Source organism: Danio rerio, chromosome 10 (assembly GCF_049306965.1).
Source record: "Danio rerio strain Tuebingen ecotype United States chromosome 10, GRCz12tu, whole genome shotgun sequence".
Taxonomy (NCBI): Eukaryota; Metazoa; Chordata; class Actinopteri; order Cypriniformes; family Danionidae; genus Danio; species Danio rerio.
Window position 1 is genome coordinate 2753902 of NC_133185.1, and position 18375 is coordinate 2772276.

Sequence of the window (18375 nt, forward strand, 5' to 3'; positions counted from 1 at the left end):
TTTACATATTGTCCAAAGTTTTTCTGATTGGAGGTTGGAGAAAAATCCTTGTTAATGGAACTCACAACATAGAGAGCTGTTCAAGTGTGTGTGTGTGTGTATGCCTGTATGTTTGCTCACGTTTGCATGAGGTCACCTACGTGTGTTGAGTCAACATTGCTGGATATTTGTTTATCCGCCAAAGGGAGAAATAATCCAGAGAAAGCTGTCGGCTGAAAATATAGACATCACAAAACGGTTTTCTCCAGGGAAATTACTGCAGAATAGCTGTTGAACCAATATGTAGAGACGTGCTCCGCTGGCTCGCAGTGAAAGCCCCCTCTACATGATCAATTTAAGACTTCACTCATTTTATTAGCGCTGTTTGCAAAGTCAAGCATCACAATTACGCTTCCGCTGCTCATAGTGAACTGAAGCCCACAGTATTAAAGCTCAGCGTTTGTGTTTGCGCTTCAGTCTTCATGACTGATGTGTGTTTTTTGGGGGGGGGAGTGAGCTGGGGTTTTAGTGGTGAAAAATCCCAAATGTTTACTTTAAATGGAAATCAAGCCACATCTGCAGACCAGAAGATGTTATAAGGGAAACTGTAGGGATGTAATGTTACATATAGTCATTCCGAAGCATCATGGTACAGGTTTCACGTTCAGATTATGTCCTCCTATGGTCAGCGCAGATGTGCCAGTCACTGCAGAAAACAACCTCAGGAGTGCATCAACCGAGGAGCCATTCACACTACTGCTGCATTTCAATTTGCCTACTTTCACTCACGAGCCACATTATTAGGTACACCTTACTAGTACCGAGTTGGAGCCTCTTTTGCCTTCAGAACTGTCTTAATCCTTCATGGCAGAGATTCAATAAGCTACTGGAAAAATTCCTCAGGATTTTGCTCCATATTGACATGAGAGCATCACACAGTTGCTGCAGATTTGTCGGCTGCACATCCATGATGCCAATCTCCCGTTCCACCACATCCCAAAGCGGCTCTATTGGATTGAGATCTGGTGGAGGCCATTTAAGTGCAGTGAGCATATTGTCATGTTCAAGAAACCATGCTTTATGACATGGTGCGTTATCCTGCTGGAAGTAGCCATCAGAAGATGGTAGACTGTGGTCATTAAGGGATGGACATGGTCAGCAACAATACTCAGGTAGGCTATGGTGTTGACATGTTGCTCAATTGGTACTAATGGACCCAAAGTGTGCCAAGAAAATCTCCTTCACACCATTACACCACCACTACCAGTCTGAACCATTGATACAATGCAGGATGGATCCATGCTTTCAAGTTGTTGACGCCAAATTCTGACCCGACCATCCGAATGTGTCAGCAGAAATGGAGACTCATCAGAGCAGGCAACGTTTCTCCAATCTTCTATTGTCCAGTTTTGGTGAGTCTGTGTGAATTGTAGCCTCAGTTTCCTGTTCTTAGCTGACAGGAGCGGCACCCGGTGTGGTCTTCTGCTGCTGTAGCCCATCTGCCTCAAGGTTGGACGTGTTGTGTGTTCAGAGATGCTCCTCTGCAGACATTGGTTGTATCGAGTGCTTATTTGAGTTACTGTTACCGTTCTATCAGCTAAAACCAGTCTGGACATTCTCCTCTGACCTCTGGCATCAACAAGGCATTTGATATCATCAAATGAAGTCACTGGATATTTTCTCTTTTTCAGACCAATCTCTGTAAACCATAGAGATGGTTGTGCGTGAAAATCCCAGTAGATCAGCAGTTTCTGAAATACTCAAAGTGTTCCTGCAGACTGTTTTAGGAAGTGTGATTCTAATAAAAAATAAATAAATAAATTTAATCATTAAAGGCCGGAGATATTCACACACATTTGCCACACAACCCCATATAAAATGAGTTTCGCATAATCTGTCCTCTTTAAAATGAAAACACTTTATAAAATTATCAGCAAGACAAAACACTTCTGTATGAATTCAAAGGGACTATAACTATTTTCAAGAGTTCACACTCAGCTGATGAGTAATAATAAGATTGTTTGGCATGCTGTCCCTGGAGAAAGCCCTGAGCCTATGAGATCCTCGAGCCCCTGGGCTCCCTCCAGTTTGCAGGGCGAGAGGGAAGTTTGAGTTCAGGTAAATCTCAATAAACTCCCCCAGCTTATTTCTAACCAAGTGAGTGACTGAGGCGAGGTGTACTCGCTAAGAGCTTGGCTATGGTAGTAATTTTGTATGTTAAATGTACTTAGGGTGCATGTTATTTGGACTGTGGGAGGAAACCGGGGAACCCAGGGCAAAGCAAAGAGCAAGCAAAACTCAGTAGGGACTTAAACCAGAGGCATTCTTGCTGTGAGGCAATAGTGCTAATCACTGGGCCACCGTGTCACCCATCTGAAAAGGAGGGAAAGTAGGGGTAAGTGGCTGGGGGTTCTTCAAGACGAAGATATTGAGAAAAGACAAACTCTGGTTATTTATAATGAGTTAGGAATCCTCTGATTGGATAATCGACCATGAGTGGATGCTGAAACAGCTGAGAACAATCATAAGCATGTGACCCTCTCGAAATTAGTTTATAAATAAACTTCACTTAACACACACACACACACTCACACAAGTTGCAGACAAAAATAAAGTTTCTTTTTGAAGAGGGAAATAAAGAAAACCCAAGTTTCTAGCAACGTATGCGATTTCTAATACAACTCCAGCAGTGAGGCTGTGTCACTTCATCGTAATGCTCAATCTGCAGGTATTTGCTTGCGTTTGTTGGGCTGCGCTTTCGGTGTCGGCTCTCCTCGGTGGTGTTGTTTTTGAAATGGGTTTCCCAGGTTTGTTGATTCACTGGCAGTGCGTTCATGTCTGGAGGGACGGCAAGAAAAGTTTGAAGTTTCAAAGCAGGCAAAGACTAGAGAGTTGAAGACCGTGGCTTTGCATCAAAAGTTAACTTTGAAAAATGAGACGCAGGACATAAAAGAAAATTTAGCAAACGAAAAAGAGTCTTAGGTGGCTTAAGCCATTCGGAGATTAGAGGTGTTTAAGACAGATTTATCTCCAGTTTACCTGTCCTGACAGCCAGAGAAAAAGTCTTAAAGTCTGCATGAACCAGAAGTTGCTGAGACTTTTACTTCAGTATGTTGATGTGCTTCCTAGAATACCTGATTGTTGAGTAGGGGGTGGGGCAGCAAGGTGGCTCAGTGGTAAGCACTGTGGCATCACAGCAAGAAGGTCGATGTTCGAGTCCTGTGTGGTTCAGTTTTGTGTGGAGTTTGCATGTTCTTCCCATGTTGCCATGGGTTTCCTCTAGATGCTCAAGTCTCCCCCACCTTCAAAAGACATGCACTATAGGTGAATTAGGTAAACAAAATTGTTCATTGAGTATGAGTGTGTGTGTGAATGTAAGTGTGTATGGTTCTTTCCCAATACTGGGTTGCTGCCAGAAGGGCATCTGCTGCATAAAACATATGCTGGAACAGTTGGTGGTTCATTCCATTGAGATGACCCCTGATGGATAAGGGACTAAGCTGAAGGAAAATTAATAAATAAATGAAGGGGGAGGGGCTTTGTTTCGTGCATCATTCTAACGGTAATGCCCACACAACGTCATTGTCGTTGGTTGACCAGCCGCTCCACTTTGCATTGTAAAGCACAGTATTTTGTCACATTGGGGGAAAATACCCCACGTTTTCATTTAGTCTCATGGTTTAATTAGTCTTTTGGTTGTTTGGTCGTTCGCTTGTCCGTTCGTTGTTTGATCGATCTGTTGGGTGGGTGGTTGGTTAGTTGTTTGTTTGTTTGTTTGTTTTGGTTGGTTGGTTGGTGGGTGGGTGGGTTGAATTTGTTTGTTTGATTGCTTGCTTGCTTGCTTGGTATGTTGTTTGTTTATTTGTTTGTTATGTTGGTTGATTTGTTGTTTGGTTGGTTGGTTGGTTCTTTGTTTGTTTGTTTGTTTGTTTGTTTGTTTGTTTGTTTGTTTGTTTGTTTGTTTGTTTGTTTGTTTGTTTGTTTGTTTGTTTGTTTGTTTTGTTGTTTCGTTGTTTGGTTTTGATTGTTTGCCCTTTGTTTTGGTAGTTGGTTGCTTGGTTGGTTGCATGGATGGTTGCTTGGTTGGTAGGTTGTTTGGTGGGTGGCTTATTTGTTTAGTTGCTTGCTTGGTTACTTTGTTTGTTTGTTTGGTTGGTTGGTTGGTTGCTTGCTTGCTTGATTGGTTGCTTGGTTAATCGTTTGATTGGTAGGTTGTTTATTTGTTTGGTTGCTTTGTTTGTTTGTTTGTTTGGTTGGTTGGTCGGTTGGTTGGTTGGTTGGTTGGTTGGTTGCTTGCTTGCTTGCTTGCTTGCTTGCTTGCTTGATTGGTTGCTTGGTTGCTTGGTTAGTTGTTTGATTGGTGGGTTGTTTATTTGTTTGGTTGCTTTGTTGCTTTGTTTGTTTGTTTGTTTGTTTGTTTGTTGGTTGGTTGTTTGTTGGTTGTTTGGTTGGTTGGATGGTTGCTTGATAGGTTGCTTGGTTAGTTAATTTTATTTGTGGGTTGTTTATTTGTTTGATTGCTTTGTTTGTTTGTTTGGTTGGTTGGTTGGTTGGTTGCTTGCTTGCTTGATTGGTTGCTTGGTTAGTTGTTTGATTGGTAGGTTTTTTATTTGTTTGGTTGCTTTGTTTGTTTGTTTAGTTGTTTGGTTGGTTGGTTGGTTGGTTGGTTGCTTGATTGGTTGCTTGGTTAGTTGTTTGATTGGTGGGTTGTTTATTTGTTTGGCTGCTTGATTATTAGGTTGGTTGGTTGGTTGGTTAGTTGTTTGTTTGGGTGGTTTGTTTGAGAAGTAAGACAATATTTTGTTGTTTATTATACATCAAAAACCCAAGACTGATGCATTTGCATGAAAATCATCAAGCTTAAACAGCCATCACTCTCATTTCTCTTCTCGGATATCTAGTTGGACTAGATGAACACTCTCTGCCTGCCGTCAGCCATAGTTCATCTGAACCCTATATAAATCTGTGTCCTCTGGGTGTGAGCGTGTGTGTGTGCGTGTGCGTGCGTGCTTTTATTATACCCCTCTGCCACATGCGGCCTGTCTATTGCGCAAGTGTTTAACTGCATGAAAGAGCTGTTAAATTCCTGGCCGTAATGGGCTCATGTGATGGATGAGAATAGAGTATGTGAAGACCTTACAGCGCCCGAGTGCTTGTTCCTTTATAATGACAAATCCTTTGGCTGGAAGAGCTCAATTAACCCCTCATTATATTCTGACGGAGTTGTGCGCCTGGTGAAGGCCGCTCATGTAGGAACGTGAACTCCGAGAAAGTTCCTTTCAAAGAATCGAATGTGAACAATCAGTGGCATCTGAGCTGCGATGCGCTGGAATGAAGCGTTTCAAACCTCTTACGGGCCCTTAGCATGCCAAATTAATATAAGCTCATTTCACTCTGAAGTTGATTCAGTTGAGGACGATTCTGTCCTGTGTTGGTTGTAATAGTTACAAAGTAACTAGTTACTGTAATTAGATTACTGTTGGGCTTTTTTACTCTTTGGCTTTCATTTTGTATATTATAGAATTGTCATTAATATTTATGCAAAAGATTTCTGAAGTGATCTTTGCATATCGCTCCAGTTGTGTCTTTCTTTACGTTGTTTTCCACTTACATTTAGTATTGAGATCTGTCATTTATTTAGAATAATAATTGTATATTAATAATAATATTGGCCGGTATATTGAACAGCACTGGGTTGCGGCTGGAAAGACATCCGTATGGGGTGCCATTTAAACTAGAACCGCCACTGGTTTTGGGTAGGATTGTTTATCCTCTTCCACCAGCCAAGAACATCCATTCCATTTTCCATGACTTCCCACTCCACAAATCTTTTGTTTCACCTTTGCACGGATGGGTTTCGATGCTGTAACAAATGATTTGATTACTTTTTTTTTGTAATGATTCATTTCATTTTTTAATTTTACCATGTTATATAAAACATAAAAACTTGTTTGATGTCATCAAACACATTTTTACCTGCAGTTTTTCTCAATCCGTTTGTAAAAAAAAAAGCTCTGTTTGCACGATTTGATTAATCTCCTTGTATCCAAATACTTTATAAATAGAATTTTAAAATAATAAAATTATAATAAACTCCGTTGTTTATTGTTTTTAGAAAATATCTAAAATCTTTTATTCAGATAGGCCTTTGTAAAATTAAAGTTTGAAATGGCTTTAAACGGCTTAATTCAATTATATTATACTGTATATTTGTAACGACGGGGTGGAGTGACAAAGACAACTGGAGGTAAGATCCAATATGCAGGTTTATTCAGCGTCAGGCAAGCAGTGGTCATACAGGTGCAAATGGGTGTGTTAAGGCAGTTCAGAATCGTAGTCGTAAATCAGGCAACAGGTCACAAGGCAGGCGGCTAAACAGGAGAACAGGGAATACAGGGCTAAGGTCTAACACGGAGAAAACAAGACAGGGAAACGCGTTGTAATGTCACACTGGGAAAACAAGACTCGGCAAACTGGAAGGGTTCATGAGTGGCTTATAAGTGGTGTGATATCAGACTATGACAAGGTTCAGCTGGTGTGTGCAATCAAGCTAGATGAATGAGCATGGGTGTCTGGGAGCAGTGCATGTATGAAAATGTAGTCCTGGGAAATGCGCAAGTGTAGTCTTGAAGTTCGTGTGAGAACCAGCGATCTCTGGAAAGCGACCGCTGGTTGTGTGACAATATTTCAGAATCGTAAGAGCCTTTGTTTGTTTTATATTGGTTTATTTGATGTTTTTATTATGTTCATAATACATGCATCTAAACACGCATGACAATGGAAAAGCGGTTGTTCCTTGCGCAACCTAGTGGCTATTGCGTAAAACACAGGTGGCCTTTGCAGCCGCAGTACTGCGCGGGACTGCGCGGGACAAATTGCACTACTGCGTGAAGAAACGCGCGTTCTCAGTAGCCATATCTGTACTTTGGGTTTACTTTTAATTTTCAGGTAACTTAATTACAGTTACTCATAATGTACTTGTTTAAATACTGTACATAAAATCAACAGTTCTGGATAAATCAATCAAGAAAGGCAGAGTCATTAATGGATCAAGTTGATTGAAAATGCTTGAGAAATAAAGAACTGAGTCAGAACTGTATGTCAGTATTTGTTATGCATGAAATATAGTTTCATTGCTTTGAAATGCCTTGTGATTTGATACATATAACAATTATTATTCTTAAAGTGTTACATTTTATAATTAAGCTAAAATGTCCTGTTTGGCTCATATAAAAAATCTAAAGAGTTTAATTTCTACTGTCTATGCAACATTGAGATTTATGTGTACTGCGTTTATACCTTTTAACTTTTAGTTTACTTGACTGAGTTACTTTTTTAAATATTGTAATTAAAAATGTAATTTAAATGCAATTTTGATGATGTAATCAGTAATTAATTACTCACCCAACACTAATTCTGACCTTAGCAAAACCCTGTATTTATCAAGAGAAATTAAAAACCAAAATTGTTACATTTTGTTGAAATTTTTATTCATTCATTCATTCATTCATTCATTCATTTTCTTGATGGCTTAGTCCCTTTATTAATCTGGCGTCTCCACAGCGGAATGAACCGCCAACCTATCCAGCACGTTTTTGCGCAGCGGATGCCCTTCCAGCCGTAACCCATCTCTGGGAAATTGTTAAAATTTTGTAGTTTGAAATTTGTTTGTGCAATGTTTCGCATTAATTTAAATGTATTATGTATTATTATATTAACATGTTCAGTGACTAAAATATTATTTTAATAAATATATCCATTTAATAAATCCGTTTTGTTCAAATGAATCAAAATATATGACCTATACTCACTGAGAAATAAAAATGTTAATTTTCAAATGGGGTGTATTTCCCAGTGATGGGTTGCAGCTGGAAGGGCATTCTCTGCGTAAAACATGTGCCGGATAAGTTGGCGGTTCATTCCGCTGTGGTGACCCCAGAAAAATAAAGGGACTAAGCCAAAACGAAAATGAATGAATGAAATGGGGTGTGTTCATTCACATTGACCACATTCATTTTCTTGTCGGCTTAGTCCCTTTATTAATTCGGGGTCACCACAGTGGAATGAACTGCCAACTTATCCAGCATGTTTTTACGCAGCTGATGCCCTTCCAGCTGCAACCCATCTCTGGGAAACATCCACACACACATTCACACACTCATACACTCATTTAGCCTACCCAATTCACCTGTACCACATGTCTTTGGACTGTGGGGGAAACCGGAGCACCCGGAGGAAACCCACGCAAACGCGGGGAGAACATGCAAACTCCACACAGAAACGTCAACTGAGCCGAGGCTCGAACCAGCGACCTTCTTGCTGTGAGGCGACAGCACTACCTACTGCGCCACTGCTTTGCCTGAGCACTGTATTAGGAGTTTTTAATATCCGCCTTCCAGTGTTGTATAGGAAAAAGAGCAGCAGGAACACTCCGCTAAACATCTCCCTTTATGTTCCACAGATGAAAGAGGCTTTGAAAGGGCCTGACTGTGAGTAAATGGTAACGTAATGTTCCTCTCTTGAATAATGACTGAGATGATGGCTCACATATGCTGGCGTCTACATTTCCAAAAGCAGCTCGCTTTAATGTCACATTTCCAGCGGTGTGTTTTGCTGTAGTTCACCCTGAGCGTCAGCTGGGCGGCGTGTGCTGTGAATAATAAAGAGGTCGTAGCACATCATCAGCGCTTTTGTCAGAGTTTTTTTTTGTCATTAGAGAGAAGCTTCATGACAGAAGGTGCCGGTTGTTCAGAGTTTTTCATTCAGATGTCATGAAACAGTGCAGATGGAGCGGCGGGAGCCTGAAGTTATGCTGATTCTCCAACATATGTGAAGGCTTGAAACTTGCGAACTCGATTTAGTAGCTAAACACTTTTTTTTTTTTGAAGTTTTAAAATAAAGTACAGTTGGCAAGAACATTTTTTATTTTTTTTAAATGCCTGATTGTTTTCAGTGTTTCTGGTAGTTATTTGTGAGAATTAAAGGGGACCTATTATGCAAATCTCATTTTTATAAGGGGTTTAAACCCAATTGTGTGGGAACAATCTGTGAATATAACCAGCTTCTAATAGAAAAAGTTTATACATTTTAATGTTTGATAATCAGACTTCATAGAAACAGTCTGCAGAAACACTTTGATTGACATTCTCCCGTTGTACGTGTCATCAGAGTGGGAAAGCCCCGCCCACTAGTGACCATCTCTCCCTCATTAGCATACTGTTTGTTTTGAATCTGCCACTATGCTGACACATGGGCATTTTTAGCTCCGCCTTCTTCTAAAAAAGAGTACAATCTCATTTGAATTCAAAGCGACAGTCACAAAAACACCACAATTAGGATCAAAGTTTAAAAGCGGCAGTTTTAAAAACATTATTTGTGAGGTATTTTGAGCTGAAACTTCACACACACACGCAGGGCCGGAGCAAGCTGAACTGCCGCTCTAGGCAGAAGACGATCACGCCGCCCTCAACCCCAATGTGAAAACGAAAGTGACCGGTTATGAAAATAAAGTGAGGTGTCTCAGACCTCTATTCAGCCGCCCTATGCGCGAATATAACTGAGGACGCGCGGGTGCTGAGGGAGGGAGGGAGATGTCGTCGACGCTGCCCTCTAATCTGCCGCCCTACGCGCGGACTTAACTGAGGACACGCGGGTGCTGATGGAGGTGTCATTGACGCTGCCCTGCCCTCTCTATTCTGTCGCCTATGCTCGAATATATCTGAGGACGAGGGTGGTGAGGGAGGTGTCGCGGACATAACTGAGGACGCGGGTGGTAAGGGGGGTGTTGCGGACGCTGCCCTGTCTATACTGCCGCCCTAGGCGGCCGCCTAGGTCGCCTCTATGGACGCGCCGGCCCTGCACACACACACACACACTAGGAACATCATACAGTCCTATGAAAGCTTGTACCGTCTCAGCACATGACTAATCAGCTGTCTCATTGTGCTTGCCTTGTTTACTGTTGGCTACTAGGTTATAACTTTTGGAAGCTGTTTGGACTGAAGTGTGTGTAGGTATAGTGTGTCCACTGTCGTATTGAAGTGACATAAACACAATAAATTAATTTTTTTCAATTTCCTGATGTTAAAATAGGACTCAAATCCCAGTGATTCTGAGGCTCATCGCAACCGGCAGCTAGCTCTCTGCAACTTTCATATGGTCGCCCATTGAAGCTAAGCACGGCTGTACCTGGATAGAAGACCACATAGGAAAGCTAGGTTGCTGCCAGAAGTGGTGTTAGTGAGACCAGCAGGGGGCGCTTAACCTGCGGTCTGTGTGGGTCCTAATGCCCCAGTATATCCTCTCCACCAATCAGCTACCGCAATAGTGGGTCCAGGTGGATGCTGCACACTTGTGGTGGATGAGGAGATTCCCCCAAAAAATGTTTAAAGCGATTTGAGTGTCCAGAAAAGCGCTATAGAAATGTAAGGAATTATTATTATTATTATTATTAATAACGTGATGTAGGAGTGGGCACCTATATTGGAGTGTATTAACACACACACACACACACACACACACACACACACAAACACACACACACACACACACACACACACACACACACACACACACACACACATATATATATATATATATATATATATATATATATATATATATATATATATATATATATATATGTGTGTGTGTGTGTGTGTGTGTGTGTGTGTGTGTGTGTGTGTGTGTGTGTGTGTATATACATATATACATATATACATATAATCATATATATATATATATATATATATATATATATATATATATATATATATATATATATATACATATATATATATATATATACATATATACATATTAAACTTACTTTCTATATTTGACTCATAAACTGAATCTGTAATCTTGAATCTGTTTAATCAGTGTCTGTCACTGTGCTGTTTATGACTTGACGCAGTAGAAGCAGTGGGCGGGGAGAACAAGCTCATTTGCATTTAAAGGCACAGGCTGCAAAAACAGCGGCACTATTATTTGGGTGTAAAATGGGCAGATTCTGGAGGGTCTACTAAATAATCTGATGGGTATTTTGAGTGTAACCTTTACCTTTATCTTACATCTTCTTAAAAGGGGTAAAACAGAAGGCGTTTAATAAAGATAACTGTTGACTAGAAAGTGTGCAGAATAATGAGCATCAGTGGGATGTGTTTCTCTTGGCAGCGCCAACTGAGGTGGTGTTCTCCTTTGACGTGGGCAACGGTCCGCTGGACGTGCGAGTGCAGACGCCGAGCGCATTAAACGACGAGCGCTGGCATCACGTCAGAGCCGAACGCAACGTGAAGGAGGCCTCACTGTGTGTGGACCAGCATCCGGCTGCCGTGCAGAAAGCCCCCGCTGACGGACACATCCATCTGCAGCTCAACAGCCAGCTGTTCGTAGGTACGCTTCAAAGATATACAAATAAGTCATATATACATGCCCCATATCCTTCATCATTTCTCAAAAACAGTTTTTATATGGTGGCGCAGTAGTGCTGTCGCCTTACAGCATTAAGGTCGCTGATTCGAGCCTCGGCTCAGTTGGCGTTTCTGTGTGGAGTTTGCATGTTCTCTCTACTTCATGTGGGTTTCCTCCGGGTGCTCCGGTTTCCCCCACAGTCCAAAGACATGCAGTACAGGTTAATTGGGTAAGCTTAATTGTCCTTAGTGTGTGAGTGTGTGTGGATGTTTCCCAGGGATGGGTTGCAGCTGGAAGGGCATCCACTGCATAATAAAACATGCTGGATAGGTTGGCGGTTCATTCCGCTGTGGCAACCCCAGATTAATAAAGGGACTAAACCAAAAAGAAAATGAATGACTGAATGAGTTTATATATCAATATGATGACATGTAGCTTTTATTTATGAGGTTTAAGGAACTTTCCAGGTGTTGATGAATTGGCTACTACATGATAATACTTTACATTTAAACACAGCAGTTTTCTTTTTACTTTTTAACAACAATGACATTTTTAATTAACGTTTTAAAGCACATTTTAATTTAAACGTTGACGTTTTATTTCTTTTTACCTGTAAGCACAGCACAGTGTTAATATTGAAACTATTCATAATGTTTAAAGTGGCTGACAATCATAAATATTCATAATGATAAGAATTAATCTGCCGTGGTTTTGAACTTTGCTCTGCTGTAGCTGCTTTCTTAGGCCTGCTACTGTACTGTATTTCAATGCTGGTCATTATGGTGATACTTGGAGAGACAATTTTTTTCTAGGGTTAGGGTTAAGGTTAAAAAGTTTAAAAACCACTGGACTAGAACCTGTGCGTTCTTGCTGTGAGGCAACAGTGCTAACCACTGAGCCACCATGCCACCCATCTAGGAAAGGAGGAGGAGTTGGGGTGGAAGGGGGGACTCTTCAAAACAAAGATGGCTGTTATAACTTAGGCTATTTATAGGACTTAGGAATCGTCTGATTGGTGAATAATTCATAGATTGAATAATGCAGGGCCAGCTGCAAACAATCATAAGCACGTGATCCTCTCGAAATTAGTTTATAAATAAACTTTACTACGGGAAATGTTTGAAAAAAGAAAAAAGTCTCAGAAGGCTAATAATTTTGATTTCAACTGTACATATAAAATGAACATAAAGCCTGTTTTTATTGATTTATAATATGATTTTTGGCCTAATTAACCTAGTAAAGCCTTTCAATGTCACTTTAATGGCTCGTTTCCACTGACTGGTACAGTACGGTACGGTGTATGACAAAAAAGTTTTAGTCTACGTCATTCTCGCACCAAAAAATGTCTACAGTAAAGCTGTACGGGTCGTTCACATATCATATGAGAAGCACTTCAGGAGTTGACACTTAGCTGATGATTGATAATAAAGCTTGTTTGGCGTGCTGTCCCGGGAGAGCCCTGAGCTTATAAGATCCTCGAGCCCTGGGCTCCCTCCCGTTGCAAGGCAAGAGGGGAGTTTGAACTCAGGTAGATCTCGATGACTCCCCCCTCTTGCTTGTTGTAGCTAAGTGTCAGATATGGATGCTGAAAGGTGTAATCAGAGTTTAGCTAAAGTATTTGGATTAATTGTTTAAAGTGCTTGTTGTTGAACTGTGGGAGGAAACCGGAGGACCCGGGGAAAACCCACTCGACCACGGGGAGAACGAGCAAACTCCGCACAGAAATGCCGTCTGGTTTGGAAAGGAATTAAACCAGGGGCATTCTTGCTGTGAGGCAACAGTGCTAATCGCTGGCCACCGTGACACCCATTTGAAAGGAGGGAAAGTAGGGTTGGGTGGGGGGGTTTCTTCAAGACAAAGATATTGAAATGAGAAAAGTCTGGTTATTTGTAGTGAGTAAGGGATCGTCTGATAGGATAATCAGTCATTAGCTAAAGTTGGAACAGCTGTGGACAATCATAAGCATGTGATCCTCTCGAAATTTGTTTATAAATAAACTTCACTTCTCACAAAACAGAGGCTTTATACACATAAATACTTGTGTATAAATGTTTATTACTAACCTTTCTATAAACATGAGTTGATTGTAACTGCAGATTAGTGTGAAGTAGCCTACTGTAACGTCTGTAATAATCTAAAATAAATAAATAAAATGCAACATATATGATCACATACAAACGCTGAGAGTCTCTGATATGTCAACAACTGCAGAAGAACTACACACAGCAGACATTTCGTCCTTATTTCGGTTAAAAAACAACACAAAATATAGCCTACAGTCAGTGAAAACCTCTCATCTGTGTCTGTAATCTTCAGCAGCTCGTGTAACCTCTGTTGGAGAGTCACTTCATCATTCCTAGTTCATATTAGTCCAAAAGGTGATGATAACAATTAAAACATGGCAGTTGGTTCACGTTTGCTGAAGAAATAATGTGCTCCTTTTTTTTCGGCTTCTCCTTTCTTTTTTGGCCTCACTCTCGCGTTTGTCAGTGTCTGACAGGATCGGGTTTCATAAGCACGTCAATAATAAAGTGCACATTATTTTCATCAGCTCAAGAAGTTTGTTATTTCAGATATAGACACGTGGCGAGCACAAGCAAGAAAGCGAAACCGCTCGTGCTTCAGACTGGCTCATAATAAACTAAGCGGCACAGGGTAAATCTGCTCTTCTTTTTGCCATTGTGGCTGTTCATCAAGACGACCACAGGGTTTGTTTGAGCTCGGGTCGACCATGGCTCATTATTATACACTGAAAAAAATTACGTTTTAAATACGTTAAGTGGTTGTAAACAATTTATTTGGGCTGAATTTAAACAAACAAATTAAGTTGAACAATATTAAATTTAATTTGTTTGTTTAATCAACACAAATAAATTGTTTGCAACAGTTCTGCATGCAACATTTTTTTCAGTTTATGTATATATAATTACACAGTAATCTCCCGGCTGTGTATTTTAAGCATGGCGGGTATTTTGTTTTCCCTCTGGCTTGTTGTGTAAGCGAATGACGTATCTTTGTAAACCAATAGCGTTCAGCTGCGCGTCTAGCTCCACCTTTTGGTACCCTTTCGAAAGTGTGCTGAAAAAGTCGGCGCCAGTTGCCTAGTGGTACTGTGCGCTGACATATAGCACCAACGTGGTCATGGCGACCTGAGTTCGAATCCCAGCTTGAGGTTCTTTGCTTCTCTCTGTTCCCAATGCTTTCCTGTCCTAATTCTCTACTGTCCTGTCATAATAAAGGTGAAAAGCCCCTAAAATTATCAAAATAAATAAATAAAAAAAGAAAGGGTGCCAAAAAAGTGGTACGGCACGACTTTTGACAGTGGAAACGGCCATAAAAGCATACCAAACTGAACCATACCGTACCGTACCGCTCAGTGGAAACGGGTGCCAAAAGCTGAATACTAGTATATTAAACAATATCTATTAAAATATTATTTACTGTCATCATGGCAAAGATAAAATAAATCAGTTATTAGAAATGAGTTATTAAAACTATTATATTTAGAAATGTGCTGAAGAAATCTGCTCTCCCGTTAAACAGAAATTGGGGGGAAAATGTACAGAGGGGCTAATAATTCTGCCTTCAACTGTAGATGTTCCTCTGTTCTTCTTTGGACCGTTATCACGACACTGACTCCTGTCAAACGTCCTCATGAGAGTCTTTAAGGTGAAACATGTTGCGAATGATTTCTGTAAAGCTAAAGATTGTTGACCTCGATATCCAACACCTGCTCCATCTGAAAGGTCTCTCTCTCTCTCTCTGTTGGAGGAATTCAGCAGCAATGAATTGAAGTTTTCCAGTAAGTGCTGTGGAAAGTAGTGTCATTACGGTTCAATCTTTATAGCTCCATTCTCCTCTATTGGATTCAGAGGTTCCCTTGACTGCCCAGACCTGCACATCTCGCAATGAAGAGCTCCATTTCAGAGCAGTTATAATGCAGGTCTGAGGTCTTCTGGGTAAAACGTACCAAAAAAGAAAGCGTTTTTCACGATTGCGTATGTTATGCTGAGGGCGTAACGTTTTTCGGCAAGATGTCAGCTTTGATAGACTGACACTGAGATCACAGCAGTTTAGCACTCAGGAGGCTGTGCAGAGATCTGAAGTTAACGATAACAAAACGGCTCCATTTTAGGTTGTTTATACACCATTTCATCTTTTTCGCATTTTAGGGTCATTGAGTTTTTTTTTTTTTTACTTTTGTTTAATTTAAAAACTCTTAAAAACAGATTTATTGTTTATTATTATTCGTTAATTTTCCTTCAGCTTAGTCTCCATTTCAGAGGTCACCACAGTGGAATGAACCAATTATTCCAGCATATGTTTTTACGCAGCGGATGCCCTTCTAGCTGCAACCCTGTACCGGGAAACACCCAGACACTTTGCATTTACACACACACCCATACATTTGTGTCCATCATTCATTTTTCTTCAGCTTAGTTCTTTATTAATCAGGGGTCACCACAGCAAAAGGAACCGCCAAATATTCCAGCATATGTTTTACACAGCGGATGCCCTTCCAGCTGCAACCCAGTTCTGGGAAACACCCAGACACTTTGCATTCACACACACACTCATACATTTGTTTCCATCATTCATTTTTCTTCAGCTTAGTTCTTTATTAATCAGGGGTCACCACAGCAAAAGGAACCGCCAAATATTCCAGCATATGTTTTACACAGCGGATGCCCTTCCAGCTGCAACCCAGTACTGGGAAACACCCATATACTCTCACATTCACACACACTCATACACTATGACCAATTTAGATCATCCAATTCACCTATAGCCAGCGTTGGGGTAATGCGTTCAAAGTAACGTGTTATGTAATAATATTACAAAGTAACGAGTAAAGTAACGCATTACTTTTAAAAATAAGTCATATTATTTGAGTTACTTAAAAAAAAGTACCCCAAAAAATTGCGTTGTTTCTGCTCATTTTAAATAAGTTTGATGTATTTTTTTGAGTATACAGAGAGAGTTTAGTCTGTAGTTTGACTTTCGTCCTGTCTATTAGTGATTTCCCTTTCTCTGTTATTTCAGCCCTGGCATGTCAAAACTTAGTTTTAATAGCATTTCCAAGTTTGCGTTGAACGTTTCACAGATGATTATGTGGCACAGCTGGCACAGCGAGGTGTTCGCTCGAACGAATTAGCACTAAACCGCTAAGCACTAATATATGCAGAGCACATTATTTCTGTATTTCTAGCTTGTCGTCTGCACGCAAAAAAAACACACACACACAGTATTCTTGCTGAAGCAATTACCATATAAAGGACAGAGCGCTGCTGGAAGACTGACAAGGAGATTCAACACATCACTGTAAGGAAAAGAGGGTCAGTGATCATTTGTTTTGAGCTGCTGAAAAAACTCGTCCGGCTCGACTCAAACACTTGACAGCATGCCAGAAGGTGTCATAAAAGCCTGCTTTTCCCTCTAACTTTGCTGCCATCACGTTGTCATTTAAATCCTTCAGACCTGAATTATGGTATAAGTAGGGCTGTATATTGTTTCAGCATCGATAGCGCAATATGTGCATCTGCAATAGTCGCATTGCATACATATGTTGATTGTTGAATTGGGATTGTTGCTTCAATGTAGATACAGAGTTTAACAATTTAATATTTTATTTTATAATTTGCATGTTTTTAAGGCTTGAGAGAGATTAAAGAATTCAGGCACAAAATATTTTTTTCACCAATATAAAGCTTAATAAAGAATCATTTTATTAAATTATTTATACAATAAAAACTTTACAGTGTACTTTCTAGTGTTGGGTAAGTTACTTTAAAAAATGTAATAGATTACAAATGACTGATTACTACTGGAAAAAATATAATCTGATGACAATACTAATTACTCCATGTAAAAGTAATCAGATTACTAATTATTTTATTTTGAAGTTACTTTTAAACATTTAGACCTATAAAAGTTCAAAATAAACTGCATCTCTTTCAGTTATTTAATATTCTCTGAAAAACATTACAATTGGTTTAACACAGCAGCTCAACAAAAAAATAAAATCTTAAAGGTCAGAACTTAAAACATCCACAGCATGAAAAAGCACTGCAGTGTTTTGTTGTTCTGTATTTGTCTGAGGTAATAGTCTACCTAAATGTGTATATTCGACTTAATCTCACAAGGAAACGTAATTATTTTACGTTTTGTCAGGCTAGTGGCTAATTAAGTCGAGTTCAGTCGCATGAAAATGTACGATTTTAAAAAGGAGGCGTGGCACCCGACCCCACCCCTAACCTCAACTCTCATTGGGTTATGAGCAAATCGTACTAAATTGTACCAATTAGATCATATGAATTCATAAGAATTAGCCACTACATCAAAAAGTTACGAACTGCCATGAAAATGCGTTGGTATATTCCATACAAAGTATGAAGCTGATCAGTCAGTTCTTGTTGGGTGATTCACGGTTTTTAACTGGGGGTGCCTGGAAAATGCGAGCATGCGCAATCTGCGCTCCAAATATGCGATATGTGAACGGCCTAACAAGCTTCTTTACACATTAAGAAGATAATTTCACTCCCTATCCTGCACAAAGATCCAATTTAACCTGTTTAAGCTGAGTTGGACCGCTGTGCACCTCCTTGGTGACGAGTGTTGTCATAGAATACTTCCTGTACTAGTGCTTGAACAAGTTGCTGCTCAAGTTAAAAGCAGTCGAAAGCTCTTTAGACCACATTTCATAGCAATATTTTTATTTTTACGCTTAATGAAAGGAGAGTAATGACTGTATTTCCACTTGAAGAAGCAACCGTTTCAGCTCGCATTCTCCAGCAATTTAAAAGTGCATGCTTATTAACTGACGTTGCAGCAGAAAACGATTTAAAAGAAGCACTTTTTTCTTCTAAAAAAACGTAAGTAACGCAATTACTGACTGTAATCAAATTACACAAATTTCAAATGTAATTCGTTACATTACTGCATTCCTAAAAAATTAAATGGAGTTATGCATTATTGTGGAACACG

At 40.0% G+C, this 18375-nt stretch overlaps 1 protein-coding gene across 8 annotated transcripts in view; it reads left to right on the forward strand.

The window, feature by feature from the left end:
- cntnap3 (contactin associated protein family member 3) overlaps window positions 1-18375 on the forward strand; it is a 220326-nt gene that overhangs the window by 169863 nt on the left and 32088 nt on the right. For all 8 annotated transcript variants that reach the window (XM_073914343.1, XM_073914345.1, XM_073914342.1 and 5 more), the window contains one exon: window positions 11155-11373. In XM_073914343.1, coding sequence (XP_073770444.1) covers window positions 11155-11373 — 219 coding nt within the window. The remainder of the gene's footprint in view (window positions 1-11154; window positions 11374-18375) is intronic.